The sequence below is a fragment of the Danio rerio genome, chromosome 16 (assembly GCF_049306965.1).
Source record: "Danio rerio strain Tuebingen ecotype United States chromosome 16, GRCz12tu, whole genome shotgun sequence".
Classification (NCBI taxonomy): domain Eukaryota; kingdom Metazoa; phylum Chordata; class Actinopteri; order Cypriniformes; family Danionidae; genus Danio; species Danio rerio.
Genome location: NC_133191.1, coordinates 43,997,149 through 44,023,379, shown reverse-complemented (window position 1 = coordinate 44,023,379; position 26,231 = coordinate 43,997,149). Strand labels below are relative to the sequence as shown.

Sequence of the window (26,231 nt, the reverse complement as noted above, 5' to 3'; positions counted from 1 at the left end):
GGCAATAGGACTCACATAGACCAATGGATGAGTGCCACTCACTAGCACCTTTTCCATCCTGATACTAATTAGGCCCAACCCTTCTTAGGGTGTATTCACACTAGGCTATCTGAACCATGTTATTAATGATCTTTCATATAAAAGCAGTCTTTCAATCACCATTGTGCTACAGTTCTGAATATTTCAGCATTTGGAATAGCAAAACCCTTCCATATCTACTCTAATACTGCATTAAAGTCAGCATTAAATCTAAATTTACTCTTCTTATTTTTATGAGTAAATAGTTGCTTGGTATATAGATGCATCTGTGCTTCATTATTTTGTAAATTATTTGCTCTCATAATCTTTAATAAAAGACCATAACCTCCCCTCCCTTTTCAAAATAACTTTTCTTCACTTCTGGTCACATGGAATGCCTCCTTTCTGCATTCCATTCATCCATTCATAAATCTTCATTTACAGCAACACCATCTTTCATCAGTCTAATCGGTCCTCAAAGGACAAAATCATGCACCGCCCTATATTTTTTACCTAATTTAAGGACTGTTTTAATTGGACATACTTTGTGATATGGGGGGGAAAAGAACGCCGACTTTAAAGGTATAGTTCACATAAAAATACAAATTCTGTCATCATTTACTCACTCTTTGTTCCAAACCTCTATGAGTTTTTTTCTTCTGCTAAACACTATACAATATACTCTGAAGAAAGTAAAAACATGTAACAACAGATTTTTCCTACAATGAAAGTCAATAGTTGGAGGTTTTCAGCTTTCTTTAAAATATCTCCCTTTAATCATTTGTGGGTGAATTATCCCTTTAATGTACTCTGTAAGAAAAGATAGCATTCCTCAGATACAGTCATTTGGTCGTGGATGATTCAAATGCGAAATGTCTAATGAGAAAAATCTCAGAAACAACGCAATTTCAGATTTTAAACAGATCCCATTTGTCATTTTCCTTTCCTGCAGGGTCACCTGTTTGTCCTCAAACAGACAGACACGAGGCCACAGAGAGTTCTCCATGCATGACTGATGCATCAAAACATGTCACCTTCTGCCACTTCCGTCAGCACAAGCGCCTGTCGGCAGCCCACCGCAAGCACTCTCTACAGGGCAATAAAAACACAAGAAGAATAAACTGATTTTAAAAGGCCAATTGTCTGGTGAAAGTAGGAAAGTGTGAAGTGAAGGAAGAAGAAGGAGGGAGGGGAAGAGGAGGCCGTGTGTGTTACATACCAGAGCGGTGAGATCGAGCGTGTTCAGGACAAGGATCATTTAGAAACACATACCACTCGCTTCGGCAAACACGCACAACGCACACTTTAGTCTGGTACAACATTACAATGTTTTTCAGCTGTCAGGTCAATGTGCAGGGTTTTGAGGCTGTGTGTGTATGTGCTGATAAAGCTGTTAGCTGTGTTTTGCAATGGTGAATTATAGCTAGTCTGATTTGGTCATTAGATGGTGTAAGGTGGTAGAATGAGGCAAAATCCAGATGTTCTTATTCTCACTGTCAAAATGCTAGATTTGCTTACCCTTAATTTTGGTCCAATTTGGTACAATCCTTTTTTTTTATTGTAAATTTTATATATTTTAAAAGCGCAGTAGGTAGTGATGTCACCTTACAGAAAGAAGGTCGCCGGTTCAAGCCCCGGTTGGGTCAGAAGGTGTTTCTGTGTGGAGTTTGCATGTTCTCCCTGCATTCGCATGGGTTTCCTCCGGGTGCTCCAGTTTCCCCAACAGACATGCGGTACAGGTGACCTGTGTAGGCTAAATTGTCCGTAGTTTATGAGTGTGAATGAGTGTGTGTGTGTGGATGTTTCCCAGAGATAGGTTGCAGCTGGAAGGGCATCCGCTGTGTAAAAACATATGCTGGATAAGGTGGTTCATTACGCTATAGGAACCGGAATAATAAAGGGACTAAGCCGAAAATGAATGAATTGATGAATGAATGAAATCCAGCCTTGGTGAGCAAGAGTGACTTCTTAGTGTTGTTTGTCTAGCAAGGTGATATACATTTTGAAAACTTAATATTTTTTTATATAAAAGTATAATTAATTTGTTCTGCAGTGATGAAAATGTCTTTCTTTTTTACTTTATATTATTGTCATTAACTTTTTATTTTTTTTTTTACTTAAGAAGTATGTTTTATTCAACATCAAATAACTAGTCCCCAGCTATCTAGACCTTAGACCAAGTTTTGGTCTTGTATGGTGATGTTTCACTACTTTTACACCTAAAATAACTACGAACTCAGATTCTTTTGGCCATGTCAGCTGTATTTATGTCAAGAGGTTATATTACTGTAAATACAGCTATTCTAGCTGTCTGTTAGGACTATCTGTGGCATTCTGTGACGTTAAAACCTGTAGTCCAGATGTTCAAACATTTTATTCTGAGACAAGCAGCACTTTTTAGCTCAATAACACATCCTCTCGCTGATCTGTCTCTGTGCACTAATGGTTTGAGGATTTTTTTTTGGTCACAATTGACCTTCCAAAATAAACAAAGGTGTAAGTGTATGTTTAAAACAGGCTGATTTTTAAAGTTTATTATTTAAAATGATGAGGAATTGATTTAATAACCCAAACTGAACACATATGTCAGTACTTGTGAGAAAAGCCAAAAAATTAAGATTGCTCTAATACTTTACATTATTGTGGCATTATTAAAGGAATACAGTATTCACCCCAAAGTGATAAGACATTGTTAGTTAGACATTGTTTGGGTTTTGTTCTTTTCTTTTTTTAGCGTCACCAATGTCCCCTTTGCCAGATCTTTGTCCCCCCTCCCAGTCTTTCTCTTTGTCACGACCATATTCCATTTTGATTAACTTTTTTTTTTTTTTTTTTTTCACTTGGGAGGCATAAATAAAATAAATTCACAGTTTTTGGTACATTTGCTTTTGGTTGTCTTTACACTTCACTCACTATATATATATATATATATATATATATATATATATATATATATATATATATATATATATATATATATATATATTTTTTTTTTTTTTTTTTTTTTTTTTTTATATTGTAACTTTACATGTCAAACCCAACACAACCTCACAGCAATTCGTAACTTTTTGATTTAGTGGCTAATTCGTATGAATTTGTACGATCTAATTCGTACAATTCAGTACGATTTGCTCATCCCCCAATGACGGTTGGGTTTAGGGGTGGGGTTGGGTGCCATGCCTCCTTTTTAAAATCGTACAATTCCGTACAACTGAACTTGTAAAAATTTGTACGAATTAGCCACTAAACTGGCAAAACGTAAATTCCTTACATTTTCTCGTGAGATCAGCTTGGTCAAACCCCATTTCACCTAGACGAAGATAAAGAGTTTGTAACATTTTGGGGGGGACTTGGCCGAGATCTTATTCCAGAGAATCTTAATACTAGAGAAGATATTTTGAAAGCTGAAAACTGGGTGAATTCCATAGTAGAAAAAAAAAACAAATGCTATGGAAATTAATGTTTCGAGGTTTCCAACTTTCTTTAAAATATCTTAATTTATGTTCAACAGAAGAAAGAAACAGATTCAGAACAACTGAAGGATGAATAAGGGATGACAGAACAATAATTTTGGGGGGAACTGTTCCTTTAAGGAAGCACTAAACAGCTTAGAAGTCATATTGTTTGATTTATTTTATTATATCATTTGTTTTATTTGAACATGAGGCTATCACAGTTAATGGGGTGTAACTAATTGTTCAGTTTAATTGTTATTTGTTATTTTCAACACTTAATTAACACTTGGTTTTGAATAAAACAAACAATATCCTTTCTATATTGCTCTCTTTGTTCATTCCTTTAGTAAGAAGTTAATATACTCATACATATGGTGATTTACACCTCTTAATTGTGTCGGTGTTCCAGCTGCAGCAGAAAAGAGGCTTTGGGCAGCTCAGATTTTCTCAGATTGTTTAATCTTTTAAGCAAGGCTTTGTTGAGTCAACATAAATTGTGTTGTCAAAGCTTTTCTTGGTTTCCCTTCATTATTCACGATCGTGTAAGCGCGGAGCAGTGAAGCAGATGGCATTTTATGCTCTCTATTTTTCTTCTGATTGTTTCAACAGCTGAACTTGGAGCCCCTCGTGTTAGCAGTGGCTGAAAGGTAGAGTTACACACAGCCGTCTGTGAAGCTTCTCACATTTAAGTCAGGAATGAATATTGAAAGCTCGCTATTTATTCGTCATTGTTTTTAACTTGCACAATTCCACTATATACTTGGTCAAAATTATTAGCCCTCCTGTGAAATATTTAAATTTCTTTTTCAAATATTTGAAAAAGGCAAGGCTTTCCTATAATATTTTTTTCTTCCTGGGAAAGTCTTTTTCTTTTAGTTTGGCTGGAATAAAAGCAGTTATTACTTTTTTTTAAATAATTATAATAAGGTCAATATTACAAGAAATGTATATATTTTCCATTGGCTACAAAACCACTGTTATCCAATAACTTGCTTAATGATCCTAACTTGCTTAGTTAACAAAATAATCTAGTTAAGTCTTTAAATTTCACTTTATTCCATTGAAAATAGTACAGAATAACTAGTAAAACTTTATGTACTGTCATCTTGGCAAAGACAAAAAAAAATTAGTTATTGGAAATTAGTTAGTAAAACTATTGTAAAAAAAATCTCTGCATTAAACAACACTTATGGAATATTTTTAAAAGAATTAAATGTTTTTGAACAATATTACACTTGTAGCAGTACAATATGGCTGTATATCAGCACTGGTGGGAGGCGTGCGTTGGTGTCCCACCAGTGCTGATTTACAGCTATATCGCACTGCTACGAGTGTGATATTGCGTTTATCCAACAGTTCGATGGCACAATCGTGTATATAAAAAAGAAAAACAAACACAGAAAGCCTAAAAACCCCTTTTTATTAGCAGTTACGTTCTTCCACCATTCATTCACATTTTCAGCTGACGTCAGAACAGCAGAAGCTGTTACTAATTCACCAACGTCACTGTAGAGCTAGTGTTTGAATGATTCTCCAACGTAATGTCTAAAGTGATGACAAAACAGGAGATCTTGCTGACATTTTAAGATTATTAGGCTAAATGTGACATGAAATGCCACCAGTCTACAGCGATATCTCCTTACAGTATTACAGTTTATTACAGTCTACAGTATTTCTCTGCAATCGGAATATCACAATAAGTAACCCCCAAAAAGCAGTGAAATTACAACCAGATTGCTGTTATGTTGGCGATAAGGTAAAACGCTTAACACATGCAGGCATTTCTTCTTTTTTTGTGTCAAAACAACACACATTCCTGATATGCAAGTCCCATCTCAAACTCAATACACTAAAATTATATGGTATAAATACAGCACTACAACATACAAAAAAGAGAGATCGACATAGACTATCACTTACCACTATAATAATGATTTGATCAGCTGTAGTTAGAAACTACGCTGTTTTAATCTTCTAAAGGTTTATAATGCGGTCCTGTCACCATCTTAGACAATCTTATAGACAATCGGATAGACAACGTCACCCATCTTTAGTCTGCTCAGTATGGCAAGCTAATGGCAGCTGATGTGCTGTCTCTCAGAAATTCTAAATATTTTGAAATATGCACTATCCTTATAAATAAACTGCATAGTTACAATCTAATCTAAAAAAAGTCTTCAAAGTACATTTATGTTGACCAACAGCAGGAATATTTAAAGAGGTGATACGAGTGCTGTTACTGGCAGAATATCGCACTACTATGAGCCAATTAGATTAATGATCCATAGTTCATTGTAGGATATTGTTGCCTAAGATCAGTTTTATTGCATATTTATTCATTATGATATGTTTAGACATCTAAAATATTTTCATGTGTCATCATGCTTTTTATATTTACACATCATTTAAACAATGGTGACACGGTGGCTCAGTGGTTAGTACTGTCGCCTCACAGCAAGAATGTCGCTGGTTTAAGTCCTGGCTGGGTCAGTTGTCATTTCTGTGTTGAGTTTGCGTGTTCTCCCCGTGTTGGCATCGGTTTCCTCTGGGTGTTCCAGTTTGCCTCACAGTCCAAAAATATTCGGTATAGGAGAATTAAATAAACTAAATTGGCTGAAGTGTGTGTCTGTGAATGAGTGTGTATGGATGTTTCCCAGTACTGTGATGCAGCTGGAAGGACATCCGCTGTGTAAAAACATATGCTGGATAATTTGGTGGTTCATTCTGCTGTGGCGACCCCAGATTAATAAAGGGACTCAGCCAAAAAGAAAATGAATGAATTTACACAATTTTACAAGTTTGAAAATAGCTATTCTTCCAGTCTTCTTCAAAGACTCTTGGTAATATACTGTATTGTTATAGTAGACAGTGTTTTGTCTTCTTTTGCTTGTTTTTGAAAGGTTTTTGTTACTTGATGAAATTCTAGTGTTGCAGGCCAGACATCTGTGTGCTTTTATTTCATCTGCACAGACACTGAGGTATTTTCCCATCAATGTCTCGCTCTCTCTTTTAAATCTCACTAAATCTCTATGCAAATAACAACCACATAATCAGTAAAACCCCTTGATAGAGCTCCAAAAGAGGCGAACAGGCCTGCATTCAACTATTTCGCTTCTTCATGGAGGAGACGCCCCATTTGAAAGAAGAAATCACCTAATTCCCTTTGACATCACTTGTGTTTTTAAGCTCTCTTTCATAGCCACTGGCATGTGTCATTTGTTTGGATCTGCATGACTAGGAACAGTGATTCAGTCACAAAAAATGTTGAGTTTGACATACACAAACGATGTGTTTTGAACAAATGCAATGTCAATACATGTCACTGAGTCATTGTTCAGCTAAACCACTACTTTATAGTGAAGAGCACTGCACTTGAAGGATTAATGGATCATTTCAAACTTAAATGAGATGTGAGTTTGGGTTATGGGGTGGTTGAATTTGTGCCATGCTCTGCTTGCTTCAGTTCTGAGAGTGTTTGAGAGCGATTTACAAACTTTTGGCTTAGGCAACCTGGCAAAAGTCTTGTCACCTATCCAAGTTTTCGGATAAAACAAATGATCACTTGACTTCTAGTGGACCATTTGGTATCAGAAGTGGCTTATATGAAAGGCAAATGCCTCTAGATTACGCTTATTTTACCAAAAAAAATATGATCATGCCTTGATTTACAATTATTTAATTAGGACAGTAAGGTCCGACTTTGCTTTGACAAAAGTCTTGTCACTTAACATAAATAATGTACAGTATAGAATATAAAGTCATGGTGTAGTGGAAAAATGATCAATATTGTGTATGACTCCCATGAGCTTGGAGGACTGCATCCATACATCTCTGCAATGAATCAAATAACTTTGAGTCATCTGGAATGGCAAAGAAAGCGCTCTTGCAGGACTCCCAGAGTTCATCAGGATTCTTTGGATTCATCTTCAATACCTCCTTCTTCATGTTCCCCCAGACATGCTCAATAACGTTCACATCTGGTGACTAGGCTGGCCAATCCTGGAGCACCTTGACCTTCTTTGCTTTCAGGAACTTTGATGTGGAGGCTGAAGGATGAGGAGCGCTATCATGCTAAAGAATTTACCCTCTCCTGTGGTTTGTAATGTAACGGGCAGCACATATGTCTTGATTCCTCAGGCTGTTAATGTTGCCATCCACTCTGCAGATCTCTCGCACCCCCCCCCCCCCCCCCCATACTGAATGTTACCCTAAACCATGATTTTTCCTTCACCAAACTTGACTAATTTTTCTGAAAATCTTAGGTCAATGCGGGTTCCAATAGGTCTGCATTTGTGATGATTGAGATGCAGTTCAACAGATGATTCATCTGAAAAACCTACCTTCTGCCACTTTTCCGAATGATCAACTAGAAGTTAAATTATTAATTGTCGCTCTTATAACTGGGATCAATGGCAAGACTTGTCAGATAGATTATGTGAGAGCTTTAAAAAAATAAAGATGTAGGCCTACTCACATTATTTACTTACCCCAAGTTCTATTCATGAGCTTCTTTTTTTTAGCTAAACAATTACACTGCGGTTACCATGATAACTATTGACATTCATATAAGGGAACAATATACAGTTGAAGTCAGAATTATTAGCCCTCCTGAATTATTAGCCCCCCTGGTTATTTTTTCCCCCAATTTGTGTTTAAGGGAGAACAGATTTTTTCAACACATTTTAAAACAAAATAGTTTTAATAACTAATTTCTAATAATTAATTTATTTTATCTTTGCCATGATGACAGTAAATAATATTTCACTAGATATTTTTCAAGACACTTCTTTACAGCTTAAAGTGACATTTAAAGTCTTAACTAGATTAATTAGGCAGGTAAGAGTAATTATGCAAGTTATTGTCTAACGATGGTTTGTTCTGTAGACGGTCGGAAAAAAAATATCTTAAAGGAGCTAATAATTTTGAGCCTAAAATGGTTTTTAAAAATTTTAAAACTGCTTTTATTTTAACCAAAATAAAACAAAAAAGACATTTTCTCCAGAAGAAAAAAATATGATCAGACTTACTGTGAAAAGTTCCTTGCTCTGTTAAACATAATTTGGGAAATATTTTTTTAAAAAGCAGAAATAATTCAAAGGGTATATGGTATGTATATATGGATGTTAGTTAGCAACGTCCTTCAAAATATCGTCTTTTGTGTTCAACAGAAAAAAGGGAACCCATATGTCTGAAACAAGTGCAGGGTTAGGGGTTAGGGAAATTACAGTATAACAAAGTTTTTTTTTTTTGGGGGGGGGGGGGGGGGGGGTGAATTAAAAAATAAAAATAAATAAATCAAATGTTTCACAGACGAGGCTCTGAAGGTTACGGCGATAGGTGGCGATAAGTGACTGTCTAAATGTACTATAATCATCCATTCATTCAATCGATTCGCTTGATGAATCATTCAAGAGCAAAACAAATGCCCGAGTCATTGAACCGAACCGATTCGATTCATTTAACAAAGCTGATTCATTCAACGCATTGTCACAACTGTAAAATCATCTTGGAAATCATTGGGCGAACTAAAATGGACGGAGTATCGGGAAATGTGCTCTCTGACATGTAAGTTAGTCAATACTGACGTGTGTTTAATGTATAAACTAAATATCACACAATCATTTAGCCTCCTTCCAGTCAACGTAACCACTCGTTTTCAAATTAGCACGCTAAGGTATAACGTCAGTCCTAAGGTTATTGGAATGTTTTACTGATAAATACCCTTGTTTACAGTAGGATAGGCTACATGTCCGTTTTGAACTGTTAAGCATGTCGAGTTTGTAGGCTTTGTTTGTGTTCCACTTTCAGTTCTAATGTTGTACTTTATATGGGCTTGTTTGGTATATACAGGCCTACTGTATATGCTAAAGAATGTGTTTATCCTCCCGAGTGTAACTCACACTTAATTCTGTAACGGTGACAGCAGCTCTGTCCTTGACCCTAATGCATATACCGAGTTTGTAAACATATTCATAAGATTCTGGATAAATATTTCCTCAGAGTGAAGGACATGATCAGCATTGCTTCCTCCCTCAACACAGTACCCAATGCCATAGGTACTGTTTATTAAGTGACAGAAAAATAACATAGCTTTCATCTTCCACCCGCTTCACGTGGGTCTGTGATTGCCTTATTATCATTGTTCAATCAATCAGACTAAACCACGTGTAGACAGCACTTTGTGATTAGTCCATGTGCTTACAGTGTAATGGGTACTTAATATGCAAGTCAACCCCATTGAAGATTTAATATTCAATATCTATGTCTCTCCCCAAATTAGTCTTTTCAGTGATGGCTTGGTAACTCAGTGGTTAACACTGTCGCCTCACACCAAGATCATTGGTTTGAGTCCCGGCTTAGCCAGTTGGCATTTCTGTGTGGAGTTTGCATGTTCTCCCCATGGGTTTCCTCCTGTTTCCCCCTCAGTTCAAAGACATGAGCTGCGTCCCAAATCGCATACTTATGCACTATTCTACGCCATTTTGTAGTATAAATAGTGTAAGTAGTGTGTTCACACTGAAACTCTAAAAATAATAAGTGCACTTTAATTACCCGGATAATGCACTCATTCAGCTGGTAAAATTAAGTGTGTAACGATGGACAGTTTTGGACACTTCACGCACTCAACGACCGCAGGTTTGCTTACGTAGCGGTATGTAAGTGTGAGTAAGTGCAAGTAGAGTGTGTAAGTGCATAAGTACATAGTGCATGAGTGCATAGTGTATAGTGTGCCATTTGGGACGCAGCTATATATAAGTGAATTGAATAAACTAAATTGGCCGCAGTGTATGAGTGTGTGTGTGAATGTGAAAGTGTGGGAGTTTCCCAGTACTAGGTTACAGCTGGAAGGGCATTTGCTGCCTTAAACATGCTGGAATAGTTGGCGATCCCTGATAAATAGGAGAAATGACTGAATGAAATGAGTCTTTTCACAACTGTATAAATTCATATGTAATTTATTTAATTGTAATATTGAATCTAATAATATACAGTGATGCATAATTATTTATTAATGAGTTATTAGAATTGTTAATTTGTTTATACATTAAACAATTAAACATTTTTATAATTAATACATTAAAAAATATTTAAATATTATTTAAAAAATTATATAATTGAATTTAATTATAATAAACTAATTGTAAATCAAATAAATTAGTTATGTTTTAACAAGAAAAGAAATGCTAAGAAACCCAATACATTATTCACTTGTCTGTTAAATTGCAGCACTAAAGATAGACAGTAAAGTTAACAACCCCCGCACAGCAACAACTCCATCTACCGAGCTGACATCAAGCACTTAATGAGTTTGAACGGATCCCATAAATTCCTAATCATGACTTCTGCAATGGCTGATAAGCTGCATTGTGCGCTGCACTAAAGCGTGCTCTCAAAGCGCTAATATCCATCCACACTTTCTCTCGCTGTTACATGGTTTGCAGTAAATACTGTGGTGACAAAGGAATGACATGGAGTTTCGGTTAAACCAATCCCGACTTTTTTGCTTTCAAGTTTGATGAATTCTCTCATCTGAGTTGTGGCGTGTATAATCATCTGTTCGCATTAACACCATACCACATCGACCTATTAACATTCACGCTGGCGCACATATTTTATGTGGTTGACCCACTGTCTTTTGTGGGGATGTTTCCATTCCTGTGGGGAACGAACCCCCCTCCAGATCTGTACTGAAAACATACTATGTGTGTATGTGTGTCAGTATCCATTTCTCACACAGACACGCACACACACACACACGCACGCACGCACACACACACACACACACACACACACACACAGATATCACCCTACCAAAAGACTTATCAGCTGTTATTCTTCTGAAGCGAGATTAGCTTCCCCTCCTCCTCCTCATGTCATAGATAAGAGTGCCACACACAAGGCTCTTGCAGTAAATCATTATGGCCGATGGCTGCATTTGGACTCGCTGCAGGGTACATGTTCTGTGAAGAGACGAGCCACTTCACAAACCAACATGCAGAGCTTCTGATGTAGTGAATCTATTATTTATATGAGGGATATTGGAAAAAAATATATATTGCGATATTTTGTTTTTCTGCAAGGATATATATTGCGATATGAAAAGAATTCCACAAGATGACTTTGGAAAAAGCCACTTTTTTTGGTTGATTGTGATGATTTTTTTGGGAGTGCATCTGCATACTGTACACAAAATAAAATAACCAACCGCAATTAGTGAAGTCTATTTATAAGCTAGTTTTGAGAGGATCACGTGCTTATGATTGCTTGCGGCTGGTCCTGCATTATTCAATTTATGATTCACCAATCAGACGATTCCTAAGCCATTATAAATACCCTAAGTTCCATATAACAGCTATCTTCATTTTGAAGAATCCCTCCTTCCACCCCTATTCCTTCCTCTTTCCTAGATGGGTGGCATGGTGGCCCAGTGGTTAGCACTGTTGCCTCACAGGAAGAGCATCACTGGTTCTAGTCCTTACCAAGCCAGCCGACGTTTCTGTGTGGAGTTTACATGTTCTCCTCGTGCTCATGTGAGTTTCCCCCTGGTTCCCTGGTTTTCTCCCACTGTCCAAAAACATGCAACTTAAGTTAATTGACTAATCCAAATCAGCACCATAGACATGCTCCTAGTAAGTAGTTATCTCTTAAAGGGTCACGAAACACCAAAACACATTTTTTGAGCTGTTGACAGTGGTATATGTGTCCCACACTGCTAAAAACACTATTAGGACACCTATATTTCACTAAAAAGTGTAAATTGGTTGTTTTTGCGTTATTTCAAGCAAATTCGTACTTCCTGTTTGAAACGAATTTTTGAAGCTGCGTCACGGTCGTGACATAATAGCGTGTATTCCAGCGTGCAGACTGGGCGTCTGTGCCAGAGTGAGTCTTATTACGTCTTACAGTGTGATGCATTAATGCATGAGTAAGACTTGGTTCAAACCAATCAGCGCGCTCTATTCTGCAACTTCATTAATATTCATTAGTGTCACTGTTTACACCAGAGACGCCACGTTGTGTTGGCAAAACAAGCGTGGAGTGTTGCTTTTATAGTTTGCTGCAGTTAAGTTTCGTTTTTCATTTTCTCTCTGTGAGAGCTCAGACTCACGTGTGGATTAACAGTGTACGCGACGCTCGACAACAATAACTTACGTGTCCAAGGAGGAACATTGTTTACCTGAGAGCTGTTCTCATCTGCAAACGCTGAAATCCGGATTTGCTTGTAGTCTTCTCTTCATAAAGACGCGGCTCTAGTTGCTGGTGATTGTCCTGTCTCTACAGATTTGGTAAGTGAGCGACCAGTGCTCTTTGTTTATTCAGTTTGTTCGTATCGAATTAAGTTAACTATTGCACTGAGTGCAAACTTGTTAGCACCGCATTTTGTGACCGGAATAACACACGCGGCTTTCTGACGCTACCTGCCGTGTGCATCTAAGTTTCCGGGAATTGCGGAGCTTTTTTTTCTCTCATTCGCCGTGCGGTATCAAACATTGCATGAAAAATACACGCTTAGAGCAGATCCTCGAATCAAATATCGCGTTTGTCGCGAGGGGCATGAATGAATTCCCTGAATGAAAGAGCCAAACTGCAGTTAAAGTCCAACATTTAATAATCTGGCAAATAATTCAACTACAGATGTCCATGTAGGTTAAACACAATGACTGTAAAAAATACACCATCACTTTCTCGTGTGAGTATTTTGACTGAAACTCGCGCGTGCCCAAATAGACACTCCCACACCATCCCACTTTAGTTCCTCCGACACTCCCCCCTAAACAGAGCTGGACACGCCCGCTTTTCTGACTTTTTCCGAAGTAGAGGTGTGAAAACACCCTGCTGAAACGAGGGGGTTTCATGGCCCTTTAAGAGCAATCCCGATCTGTTCATTAGCTACTACTGCAGGGGAGTTCTCGAGATCTACCTGAGCTCAAACTCCTCTCTCGCCTTGCAAACGGGAGGGAGCCCCGAGCACGAGGATCTTATGAGCTCAGGGCTCTCTCCCGGGACAGCATGCCAAACAAGCTTTATAGTCAGTCATCAGATAAGTGTGAACTCTTGAAGCATCTGTGTTGAATGCAGACACAGCATGTACTGTACATACTATAGTGTACCATTTAAAGGTTAGCAAAGAAGCAATTCAAACCAAAAGCAGAAACAGAAGGTTCAAAACACTTGATGAGCAACTTGTTCTAACTTTTAATTAAATGGTGGATCCTCTACCTGTACTTTTCTTCTACCCCTTAATGAAACTGACCTGTAAATCAGTGGTTTTTTAATCATCGTCATTGTGACCTCCCACTCTGCAGATTTTGAATTCCTCTGTTTACCTGATCACCTGATTTATGACATCCATGAAGAAACTGTGTCATTTAATTAACAAACTCCTTACATAGTGTTCACTGCTTTCTACCCCCTGGCCCCTGCACATGGAAAACCATCTGCATCTGAATTTGACTTCATTTAAAAAAAATAAATAAATAATAGATTTGCGCTACACTTCATATAAATCTTATTACAGAAGTGTGAAGGGTTATTTAACCATAATCTGCAGCTTTGCATAAAAGTTATGTCTCACAGACTTTAATACCCTTTGAATTGAACAAGCTTTTTTTCAAACTAGAATCATGGCAGAATATCTTGTGATGCCTACTACGGTTGAATAGAACAATCCTTTGAAGTAGGGTTGCACAATATTGGAAAAATGCAAAATTGCAATATTTTGTTATTTTGCGATAAATATTGCGATATGAATAAAATTTCACCAGATGACTTGAATATTTCTATTTTGAAAGAATTTATCATTTTAGATTAATTGGTGATTCTGTAGGTGTATATTAAAAACACAAGCATTGTTGGTGCAATAGCCAAGTGGTTAGCGTACCGACATATGGGGCAGCAGCACATCAAGAGCATCCCGAGTTAGAATCCCGGCTCGAGGACATTTCCCTAACCTACCCCCTCTCTCTCTCTCTCCAACTTTGCTTCCTGTCTCAATACTGTCCTATTTAATAAAGGCAAAAAGGCAAAAGAAAAAATCTTTGAAAAAATCACAATACAAGCATAAATACATGCATAAAGAAAAAGATACAAATTAAATAAAGAGCTTTTTATTGTTTTCTGAATAATCAAATGTAAATTATTTATGTATACTGTTGATGTCAGAATTATTAGCCCCCCTAAATTATCAGCCCCCTGTTTATTTTTTCCCCCAATTTTTGTTTAACGGATAGAAGTTTTTTTTCAGCACATTTCTAAACATAATAGTTTTAATAACTCATTTCTAATAAATGTTTTATTTTATCTTTGCCATGATGACTAAATAATATTTCACTAGATATTTTTCAAGACACTTCTCTACAGTTTAAAGTGACATTTAAAGGCTTAACTAGGTTAATTATGTTAACCAGGCAGGGTAATTAGGCAAGTTATTGTATAACGATGGTTTGTTCTGTAGACTTTCAAAAAATATAGCTTAAAGGGGCTAGTAAATTTGTCCCTAAAATATTTTTTTTAAATCAAAAGCTTTTATTTTAGCCGAAATAAAACAAATAAGACTTTTTTTCCAGAAGAAAAAGTATTATTCAACATACTGTGAACATTTCTTTGCTCTGTTCAACATAATTGGAGAAATATTTAAAAAAGGAAAAACAAAAAACAAAGGGGGGTTAATAATTTTGACTTCAACTGTATAACTTCATAGTCTTTGTTGTGTAAACAAGTCAATAAAAGTAATCTTTATTAAAGTTACAAACGGTACTGTTTCTTGTGCCTAAATGCTTTTAAAATCTTCTTACAGACATTTGGAAATTATAAATTACTGATAATTACAATCCAATATCAAATGATGTAATTATTATTGATGCTTAAATGTTTTATTGTGCAGACCTACTTTAAAGCGGTAAGAGAAATATACAAAATGTGTAGAGCAGGGAGTCATGAGGATCTGGATTGAGAACGGCTGCTGTAAATGACATGACTAAGGCCCCATATACACTAATGCGATTTAGTTTGAAAACACATACGTTTTGCTACGGTTACACCATCCGTCCACAGTATGTCGGAGTTTTCGAGCGCCGAAAACAGAGCGTTTTCATTCTAAAACGCTGTTGCTCCCTCTCAATGTGGATGGGGGAAAACGGAGGCGGGGCTGCCGACATTCGCCTTAATGATTGGTGATTTCCCTCAATATTAAGTAGCCTACACACAGTTAAAGTTCTGCATCCTCTCCTTGTAAGTTCAGACTTCGCAAGTTTGATTTTAAAACAGACTACCGAGAACATATGGGTTAAATTTTCAAAGGGAACAGTGTACTGTATAACCTTATTCACATCATCCTGGCTACATTGTTTCACTTTCTTAACAATAAAATAAAAACATGAGGGAACTGCTATTTTCATTTTGAAATTGACAACTTAACAGACAGCAGAAATGTTGAGGCGTTGTGCTGCATGTATGACAGTCATCCTCACTGTATGCATATTTATAACAAAACGAAGCCTATAACATCACTGCCTCCTTTCATTTTCTTTGAAAATACGAAACATACCCTCTCTTTTTCTAAATAACAGTTTTAATAATCAATAATGTCCATTATAAAAGTATAACGTACAATAAGTTTATACATTATAGAAAATAAAGGCAAGCAATTATTCAATATACAGAATGTACGTGGTTAGATTAATTATTAATTTATCTTTGCGATAAGTTAAAACATGTTACCTGTGAAAAAGTAATAGACTCAAAAGACCAAAGTCGGGAGATATGTTAGATAGACAACAAGATGAATTAAATATCACATTTGGCAAATTAACTGAGATTAGATCCAGCAGGAGATCCTTGATGAACACTCCGACTAGCACAGGTCTCATCTGGGTAGATAGGCTGCAGCGCTTGCCAGAGAGTGTGTGGTCATGTGATGTGAGTTTCAGTGTTTGGTGTAGATGGAGAGCTGTTCAGAAACGCTGGGTAAAATGCTAATGTGGACGCGGATCATTTTCATTTTAAAACGTCATTTTTAAAACTAAAACGCACTTGTGTAAACGGGGCCTAAGTACTGCCTGTCTTAGCAGGGTGTTTTCATACCTCTAGTTTGAAAAAAGTCAGGGAAGTGGTTGAGTCCAGCTTTGTTTAGTGGGAGTGCTGAGTGGGGAAAGAGGGAAGAGTTTGCATGAAAAGGGGAGTTTCAGTATGATCACACGATTTTCACAGTGGCAACACAAACAGACACGCAGGGGAGATGATTGGAGAGCAGCATTTAGAGTGGATCTGAGAACTGTGTGGAAGTGAAGGATTTTCAGTCCATAATATTGTAGTGATATTACAGTAAACTTAGTAACTAAATAATTTTGACTAAGGTATGTCTTTAAAAACTGAAAAAGTGCCGCTGACGATACTTACTAACTTTGGCGTTTGAATAAACATAAACATTAGGGATGTAACGGTATCAGAATTTCACGGTTCGGTAATACCTCGGTATGAATGTCACGGTACGGTATTTATTGAATCATTTACAGGAAAAAAAAAACTTTTGAAAATACTCCAAAAAAGTGCCAAAAGTGTCAATGACATACAAATTAGCCATCTATCTGTTAGCTTTGAAACAGGAACTTCAATTTTAATAACAAAAAATTATTAAACCATGTAAAAAAATAAAGTTTCAATTTAGTATTGTTGAAAACTCATCACATTCAACATTTAATCACTCACTTAGATAGAGATGGGTTTAAAGAAAAATTATCATATAATTATAATCTGGTAAAAGCTGGTATCTCTGGGTATTTACAATGTCCCCTGCAACAGAAAAAAACCCTCTCATTTGGGACTGAGGTTTCTGGGACAAGAGAGATATGACTTGGCCCATGTTGACAGCAGTGGGGTAACGTTGTGCATTGTCTTTCCCCCACTTGAGAAGACAAACCATGAGTGAGATAGAAGTCTCTTTGCGGTACAAGTCAATGTCTGCATCAATCTGAACAGTGCTGTGTTTCTGCAGTCCCCATGACTGTTATTAGTCGTATTCCCCAACTTGCAGGCACGTGCACACATAGGGCTCAACCTGTGCAGTGCACATGCCCTTTTTAGTCTTGGATAGAAAATGCCCTTCCAAAACGATCAAAAGTGCCCCCGCGACGCGACACAACCTCCGTCCAGTCCAGCCCTTCAGTAGGCGCGCGACAACACCTCTCTTGGTATGCGCGCTCAACCCCCCCCCCCTCGGCGCTTTACAATACGCGCACCACAACACAGCTGATCAGAACGCGCGCGACAGCACCGCTATTCAGCACGCGCGCGGCGACAACACCCGCTTTAGGTTCGATCATTTCCATCTTTTTTTCATCTCCGCTACTAGCAGCACACTCCATTTCCGCATTACTGGATCTGTAGCGACAACAGACCGCAAAGGATTATGGCCACGCCGGGGCTGATGGGAAATGAAGTTTCAGCTACCTCCCGTTCGCTTCATTCGCCTGAGCAAATTTTCTCTGAAGATCTATAGTTTTACCGAGTCATGCGACTTCGGTAATATCGAAAAAATTTAATATTGCGGTATGACGGTATTTACAATACCGTTACATCCCTAATAAACATAGAACATTGATCACACTCTTACCAAATCCATTGAGGCAGGACAATCAACATGATCTGCAACTGCCTTTTTTTAAAAGGAGATGAGTGGCAAATCTGGATTTCACCATTTCCAGATTCGAAAAGCTCTCAGAAAAAATTTACTTTACAAACATATTTTTGTCACGTGTTAGCAGAACAATGTAATCCACACATGTGGAGCTGCGTTTGGAAACAAATTGGTCGTTGTGGCACAATTGCAACATTGATGACCCATGTCTCAGAACAATTCTTTTTCTTCTACTTGTTTTAATTACGGTTGGCAACACAGCGTGGCGTCTCTGTCTGAACACTGTAACAGGTAAAAGGAGTCTTCGTAGTTATATCATATTTATGAAGTTGCACCTCATTCACAATAAAGCGTTTGAGTTTGAACCAAGTCTTTCTTATGAATTAATGAACATATGTGGAAAACTTAATAATGTCACTTTGTGCTGAATGGTACAGAGAGCCAATCTCCACGTTGAAATTTACACAATGATATCATCGCTGTGACGTAGCTTCAAAATTTCTGTTTAAACCGAAAGAACAAATTTGCTCTAAATGATGCAAAAACAACCAAGTTTCAATTTTTAATGAAATATTTGTCCTTATAGTGTTTTTAGCAATGTGGGACAATGTGGCTCTCACTGCAGCACCAAACCAATATACATTTGTACCTTTAAAACTACAAAGGTTATCATTTTGAAAAGGTACTAGGGCTGTAACGATACACCAAACCCACGATTCGGTTCGTATCACGATTTTTTATTTTTATTTTTTGTGGGGTGGGAAAAAAAAAGATTTTTAAAACTATTTTTTATTCAATAACATTTGAAAAATCTTTATAAACCAAACATCAAAAAACAATATTAACTATGCAAATTATTAACAATATAAATAGCCATATATAAAATAAATAAATAGCCAAAGCTATCACTTCTGTTTTCTTTGTAACAAAATACTGTTGAAAAACCAAACAGAACTAAACTCCATTGTGTAGATGGTTCAAGCATGTTGAAAATTATTTTTCAATCAAGTTCTCTTACATAGAAAAAGTAAATTAAATAACTACTAGGGATGCTCATTTCGTTAATTTTGCTAACCGACAAACGCAGCTCATTAATCGGTTATTAACGGTTAACTGGTCAGATTACTAGTAATTTTATATTAAACAAATTGACGTGTCTATTTTGTGTATGACACATTAAATATTGCTTTTTAAAATAGGCTACTTATTTATTTTTATATATTAATAGCGGAACAGAACAACAGAGCATCTTCACGCACCTGCAGTGTTTAGAACAGAAGAGCAGAATAAACTAAATAAAATGAATAAAATAAATGGGACTGCCCTAAATTATTTTCACTTAAATAATTAATTTATATTACAAAACGAAAATACTGACTGATTCTTTTTAATAACCGGCATAGGCTTTTTTTTCCGATCATGTTTTTTTTCTTCCGTCAAATAAAAATCTTCCTCAAATTGCCCGCTCCACGGAAAATATGCATTTATTTAATGCCCCGTTGATATTATTATAATCACAAAACCTTTTACATTTTTAATAGAAATCATTATTTTAAAGATTATGTCCTGATATAGCCTATGGTTTCCTCTCTCTCCCTCGCGGTTCAAGTGCGCGCGCTGCGTGATGAAAAGACAACAACAACGCGCGCATATGTAGACTTTTTGAAAACAGTTTTGTTGTTTAAATATGATATTGCATTAATCTGCGTACATGCTTTATAAGCTGTAAAATACAAGGTAAAGCCTATTTGTTGCACTTATTGCGCAGATCCAGGTCCACATAAGCGCTGGTTAAGCATCAACAGGTCTGTATCAAACAGCAATATTTTTCTTCCATTTTGCTTCTTTGGCAAATGTGTCTGTAGGCACGGGTTATACGTTATCGTCCCGCAAATTAAGTATGCAGTTAAACAAGGGGCCGAAAACGAGGCGCACCTCACTGCCTTTATATTGACAAGGAAAAAAGAAGAGGCGCGCTCCTCTTATGAAACGACTGAATCAGCTGGGTATCGATTGTGCAAAAGTGTTGCTGTCTGTGTTGTTACAATTGTAATATTTAATACTATTGTGATATTCAAGATTTGTATATTCATACAGCTCTGGATAACTTAAAACAGCGATTAGACCTTCAGAGCTGCAATAATGCTTCCTGAAGTAAAGCGAAACGGCTATAAACTCCAGCTAGATAGAGTGATTATATGCAGAGCCAAATAGGCTACCTTTATCTCTAAATAAAGTATAACTATAGAAACTGTGTTCATCTTAACTGAAAGCTTCGTCGTGTTTTCTGACCTCACGCATCTTGCACCTGTCAGTCAGCACTCTCAAAGGTTCAAACAGAAAGCGCACAGCACGGTTACAGAAAAGTTTGCGCTGTTACCTGACATCTGGTGAACGCCCATCCCTCTCTGCGCAGCCACATTAACAGTGTGAGCAAATCATTGTATATGCGCTGAAAATCGATCGTAGATCTGAGTGTCGCGATTTCGATTTTATATCGTGTATCGTTACAGCCCTAAAAGGTACCACCTGCAATGACAGATTTTGTACCAAAAGTTCTAAGAGTGACGGAAGAGAAAAGACAGAGGTGAAACACACACAAAAAAAAAAACTTGGATGCCCTTTTACTCCTGCGCCAGTGATACGTCCTTTGGATTATGGGCACCCAGCACCATGCCCTCTGCCCCTTTACTATCTTTGCTAATTCCCATTATAGTGGATAGTAGCAGGCCTTGATCTTCAGTGAATAGCAGTGACACCTCGATTACCTCATGGACAGCAAACCCCCTTCATGTTCTGTCAGATGGCAGCAAGTCTATTCATTCTTCGGTTCTTCCGGCACCTAAATCATTCATGGTGGCAGACTCTTGCGTCCTCGCTGGCACCACAGATTCCCCCCAGCTACTTAAGGACTGAAACACTAACTTTAACAGAACTTCAACATAAAAAAGTTTCTCATTAGGACTTGAGAGCAGTGAGGCACACAAGAGACACTCATTAAGTCTCAACACTTGTCACATGATTTAGTGTCATAAGTCATGTGAAATTGTACTCATTCATACAATTTAGTATGATTTGCTCATCCCCAGTTGAGTTTACGGGTGGGGTTGCGTGCCATGCCTCCTTTTAAAAAGTTGTACATTTTTCTATGACTGAACTTTAAATATGAATTAATGAATTAGCTACTTAACTGACAAAACGTAAAATAGTTAAGTTTCCTGGTGAGATCAGGCTGGAGTTTCCATCACCGTTAGTTAATGGACCATTTTATGTATTGCATAAGAAACGATTAATTTTTTTTAAATTTTATTTAAGTGCCTTAATTGCTAAACGTGAGGTATGCTTGTCTCATCCAATCATTTTTGGTGCTGTTTACACAATGTTTTTAAACAAAAATGAAAACAAACATTAAAACAAAAAGTGCTCAGGAGTAGCTTAATCAGGAAGTGACGACTTTGTTGTCTTTGACTCGTTGGATGGAAATACTGCTTTATTTGCACGTCTTTTATTCGATGTTCCAATTTTTTTTGCATAAAGTTAATTCGCATTTTTGGATGTAGCTAGAGCCAAATACTCGCCTGTCATACAGTACATGTATAATGCATCATTTTCGTTTCTTTTTTCATTTCTGGTAATTAGTTTAAACTAATGCATGTCACAATACAAAAAAAAAAAATGTTCTACTTAGGGCTGCACGATAAATCGAAAAAAGATTGTGATCTTGATTCGACCCTACACGTGATCTTAATCCAGATTTTCTACGATTTAGGCAATTATATTTTCAAGGTCAGGAGAGAAGTGTAAAGTCTTCACAGCAACATGGACCTCCAAATGGCATTAAAAGTGTCACATACTGCATTTATAAAGTATAATTCATCCAAAAATGTAATTTAGTTTCAACGTAATGATATATTCATGGCCACGAAATCACACATGAGCTGACCAGGAGTTGTTTGTTTACTGTCGAGAGGACGCACGCATACCCGCCAATCATGCCTACTTTAGTGAACAGAACCTGCATAGGCTGTGAATAACATCTAATGAAATTGTTAATAATGTTCAGTTTGTTGCACAGAGCGATCATTTGGGAGCCGTGCGGGAAGTATTTGCATGTGTGTGTTTTTTCTCACGGTGAAAGTGAAACTGAAAGCATCCACATCATTTAAAACATCAAATCGCAATTTAGAGTTTTTAATTTGTTTTTTCTTTCATAGCAAACACGGAGGGTTGTGCATGAAAATCTATGTTTACAGTGTCAGTATAACTACTCTAGCCTATATAATGTTGAATATAATGCCAGAGGGAATCTGATAATGACAAATGTCTCATATTACCAGTGAAAAAAATGGTCTAATTATGTTGTCAATGACAAATGATAAGCATACGTCTCAAACATAATAAATCAACTTTTTAGATTAATGAATAGTTATATTCTGATGCCATCACTTTACTGTGCATTAACAAACAGGACATATTTCATTTCTGTTCACTTTCACCATTCCAAGTCTATACAAAATTTAGTATTTTAACCCACAGTAGATCTATACATAGGGCTAATATTAATATTGGTGTTTTACCATATGTAATGTAATGTAATGTGTATTTATATAGCGCATTTATTGTGTATGGCCATACACCCAAAGCGCTTTACAATCATGAGAGAGGTCTCTCCACACCACCACAAGTGTGCAGCATCCACTTGGATGATGCGACGGCAGCCACAGGACAACGGCGCCAGTGCGCTCACCACACACCAGCTATTGGTGGAGTGGAGAGACATGCAGTGATCGAGCCAATTCGGTGGAAGGGGATGATTGGGAGGCCATGATCGTAAGGGCCAATAGAGGGACTTTGGCCAGGACACCGGGGTTACACCCCTGCTCTTTCACGAGAAGTGCCATGGGATTTTTAATGACCACAGAGAGTCAGGACCTCGGTTTAACGTCTCATCCGAAAGACGGCGCCCACTGACAGTATAGTGTCCCCTTCACTTTTACTGGGGCATTAGGACTCACACAGACCACAGGTTGAGCGCCCCCTGCTGGCCTCACTAACACCACTTCCAACAGCAACCTAGTGTTCCCTAGTGGTCTCCCATCCAGGTACTGACCAGGGTCAGCCCTGCTTAGCTTCAGTGAGTAACCAGTCTTGGGCTGCAGGGTGATATGGCTGTGGCAATGTCACCAATAATATTATTATTTCATATTATTATTATTTCATATGTTTGAGAAATAATAATAATAGCCTATTAACCTTTATTTTACATCTATAGAATCATGAGAAAATCCTTTTAGCCATAATCGTGCAGTTCTAGTTCTACTTTGGTTTCATTGCAACTTAAAAACCTGAAATGGCTTTTAGCCCTTTTCATTTTAACATAACTGAAATGGCTAGCCCTGGTTCTGACTTATTATGCAATTACATGAAAAATCAGTCTTGTATAGAAGAGTTTCCATTCATGTACTGCAGATTATGTTTCAGATTTGACTGTGAGATTCATGTATCTCTTTTACAGTGGGCCCTGTAATCAAGTCTTTGCTTTTTTTAGTATGATTAGCATCTTCTCCTCAAATCCATCCTTTCTCTTTCATCCTCTAATGACAGACCTGCTCCTCATTATGGAATTTCAAAGCCTGCCAGATCCCAAACCCAAGCAGCCACATCTTTCACCCAATACAGACAGCTCTCGTGAGCTTTTCTGTGTGGGAACGGGGGTGGTCGAGGGCTGCTTTCACCTCAGAAATGCACACAGACCAATCTATCCCATCCCTGGAAATGGAGTTCAACCATTAGCCTCATCATTTTATGTTCATCTACAGAAGAACCGCCATAAAACCGCAGTCAAGGCAAGTAACATTTGGACTTGTGCTGAAGGAGAGCTAATGGGGCACTGCTATTAAAAATGATGTCTGGCCAAATAACTTAATAAAAGAGTAAGTGCTGCTTTTGGGTGGGATGAGGATCCATCAACCTCGGAAACCCTTTTGGAGATAAGAAAGAGGAAGCATATCCCACATGCCACAAAAACAAGCCCTCATTGTGAAGAAAGTGGTTCAGGTTATGTGAATGTGCTTGAATTCAAAAGATAGGAAGAGATGCTGGCATGCTTTTTAGCATCTGAAAGTAGAGGGACCCTTCCTCCTGCTTTCCTGTCAGCGACATTCCAAGCAACATTCCGGCTTTTTTAAGTGCTTACTCTTTGAAAAGCATGTTTCTACCCGCAGCAGGAATCATGGGGGGTGATGGCGTGTGTGTAGAATTAAGTGAGAGTACGAAGAAAGGTCAGCAAGTAAAGGAAGAGTAAAACACACATTGGCTCTTCTTTATATTTCACACAAGCATCTTCTGGCCTCTCTGCTTGAGTTCACTCAACACAATGGCTCGTTTATGGGAAGTTCTTTGTGATACTGCTGTGTGTGATATCATACTTCATTTCCTTTTCCTTTTTCCCTGAACTCTCCCACAATTCATCTAAAGGACAATGTGAATATCAGTTTGGGATGTTCTCAATAGTCAATGAGACAATTGTGTCCAATAATAAAAATGTACTAATAATGATTAAAAATGTAACCCACTAGTGTCATCCTTTAAGTACATTGACATTTTGAGTCAAAAAACATATTCAGGCTAAACAAAAAGTATTCATGTGTCTTCTGGTGGCACCTAGTTATGTTTTCAAACAAATATGCAAATTAAATAAATGCACAAAAATGAAATATTGCATAATATTGCATAAAGCACTCCGTTGCTTTATTCACAAAAACATTGGCTGGCATTAAGGACTAGAACCAGTGATGTTCTTGCTGTGAGGCAACAGTGCTAACCACTGGGTCACCGTGCCCCCATCTAGGAAAGGAGGAGGAGTAGGGGTGGAAGGGGGGATTCTTCAAAATGAAAATGGCTGTTATATGGAACTTAGGGTATTTATAGTGGCTTAGGAATCGTCTGGTGAATCATAAATTGAATACTGCGGGAGTGGCAGCAAGCAATCATAAGCACGTGATCCTCTCAAAACTAGTTTATAAATAAACCTCACAAAGAGAACAAAATCGTCAATTACTGATAAACTGGTGCCAAATATCAAAAAGAAAAATTTAATTTGCTGCTTCAAGAGAACCTACTAGTGCTGTGTGATTAATTGGAATCAAATTGGAATCGCAATTTGAAACGTTGCAATTAGTTACTTGCAAGAGGCTGCAATATAAAATATATATGAGCAATTCCGTGCAATTTTCAACCAAGCAAGTTTTTACCAAAATATGGAAACCGTTTCTGAGTTTTTGGGCAAGCAAGTATATTGCAGTACTTTAGAAATACTCCAAAATGCATCTGTCAATATTTTCAAACTATTCTTTTAGATTTACCAGTCACACAAGTGACAATTTCACATCTGTCACATCCATAGCAGAGAGATGTCACATCTATAACGACACTTTTTCCTCATAAATGCGAAAATGTTAAATAAAATAAAACCAATCATTTTTGTTTTATAGAGGGCCAACTCTTATCCTTTTGATTATCATCGTTTCTTTTGGGTTTTGCAGTTTTAGTTTTCAGAATTTCTACAAAATATGTTGTATAATGTAAACCTGCAGACTTCTTTGTCACATCCATTATGCATGTTTATTTTGCTCATTTCAATACAAAACATGTTTACAGATTGATATTTTTCTGCTCCCATAACTCAGTGGTCAGTTGTTCTGGAAAATAAAAAATTTATGTTTCTATATAATGTTAACATATACTTTCTATGCAAATTTATGTTTTGAGTTTTTACTGCAAATGTCACATCCGTAACGCTGGAATTGCTCATTTGTATTATTTAATTTCCCATGCCCAGAGCAAAATCAAATCGCACATCAAATTTATAGCCGTCACTGTCGCGCAGTGGGTAGCGATATCGCCTCACAGCAAAAAGGTCACTGGGTCAGTTGGCATTTCTGTGTGGAGTTTGCATGTTCTCCCCATGTTCGTGTGGGTTTTCTCCAGGTGTTCCAGTTTCCCACACAGTCCAAAGTCATGCACTATTGGTGGATTGGGTAAGCTAAATTGTCTGTCTTGTATGTGTGTGTGAATGAGTGTGGATGGATGTTGTCCAGTGATATGTTGCAGCTAGAAGGGGA

The 26,231-nt window shown here is 37.3% G+C and overlaps 1 protein-coding gene across 26 annotated transcripts in view; it reads left to right on the top strand.

Annotated features, from left to right (window-relative positions):
- The window catches only part of tgfbr2b (transforming growth factor beta receptor 2b), a 117,961-nt gene that overhangs the window by 10,031 nt on the left and 81,699 nt on the right, over positions 1-26,231 (top strand). For 18 of the 26 annotated variants that reach the window (XM_073924608.1, XM_073924609.1, XM_073924605.1 and 15 more), the window contains exon 1: positions 8,960-9,038. The exons of the other annotated variants lie outside the window; for them this stretch is intronic. In XM_073924608.1, the coding sequence (XP_073780709.1) occupies positions 9,023-9,038 (16 nt within the window). In that variant the 5' untranslated portion in view covers positions 8,960-9,022. Of the gene's footprint in view, positions 1-8,959; positions 9,039-26,231 lie in introns of those variants that run through there. 26 annotated transcript variants of the gene reach the window in all.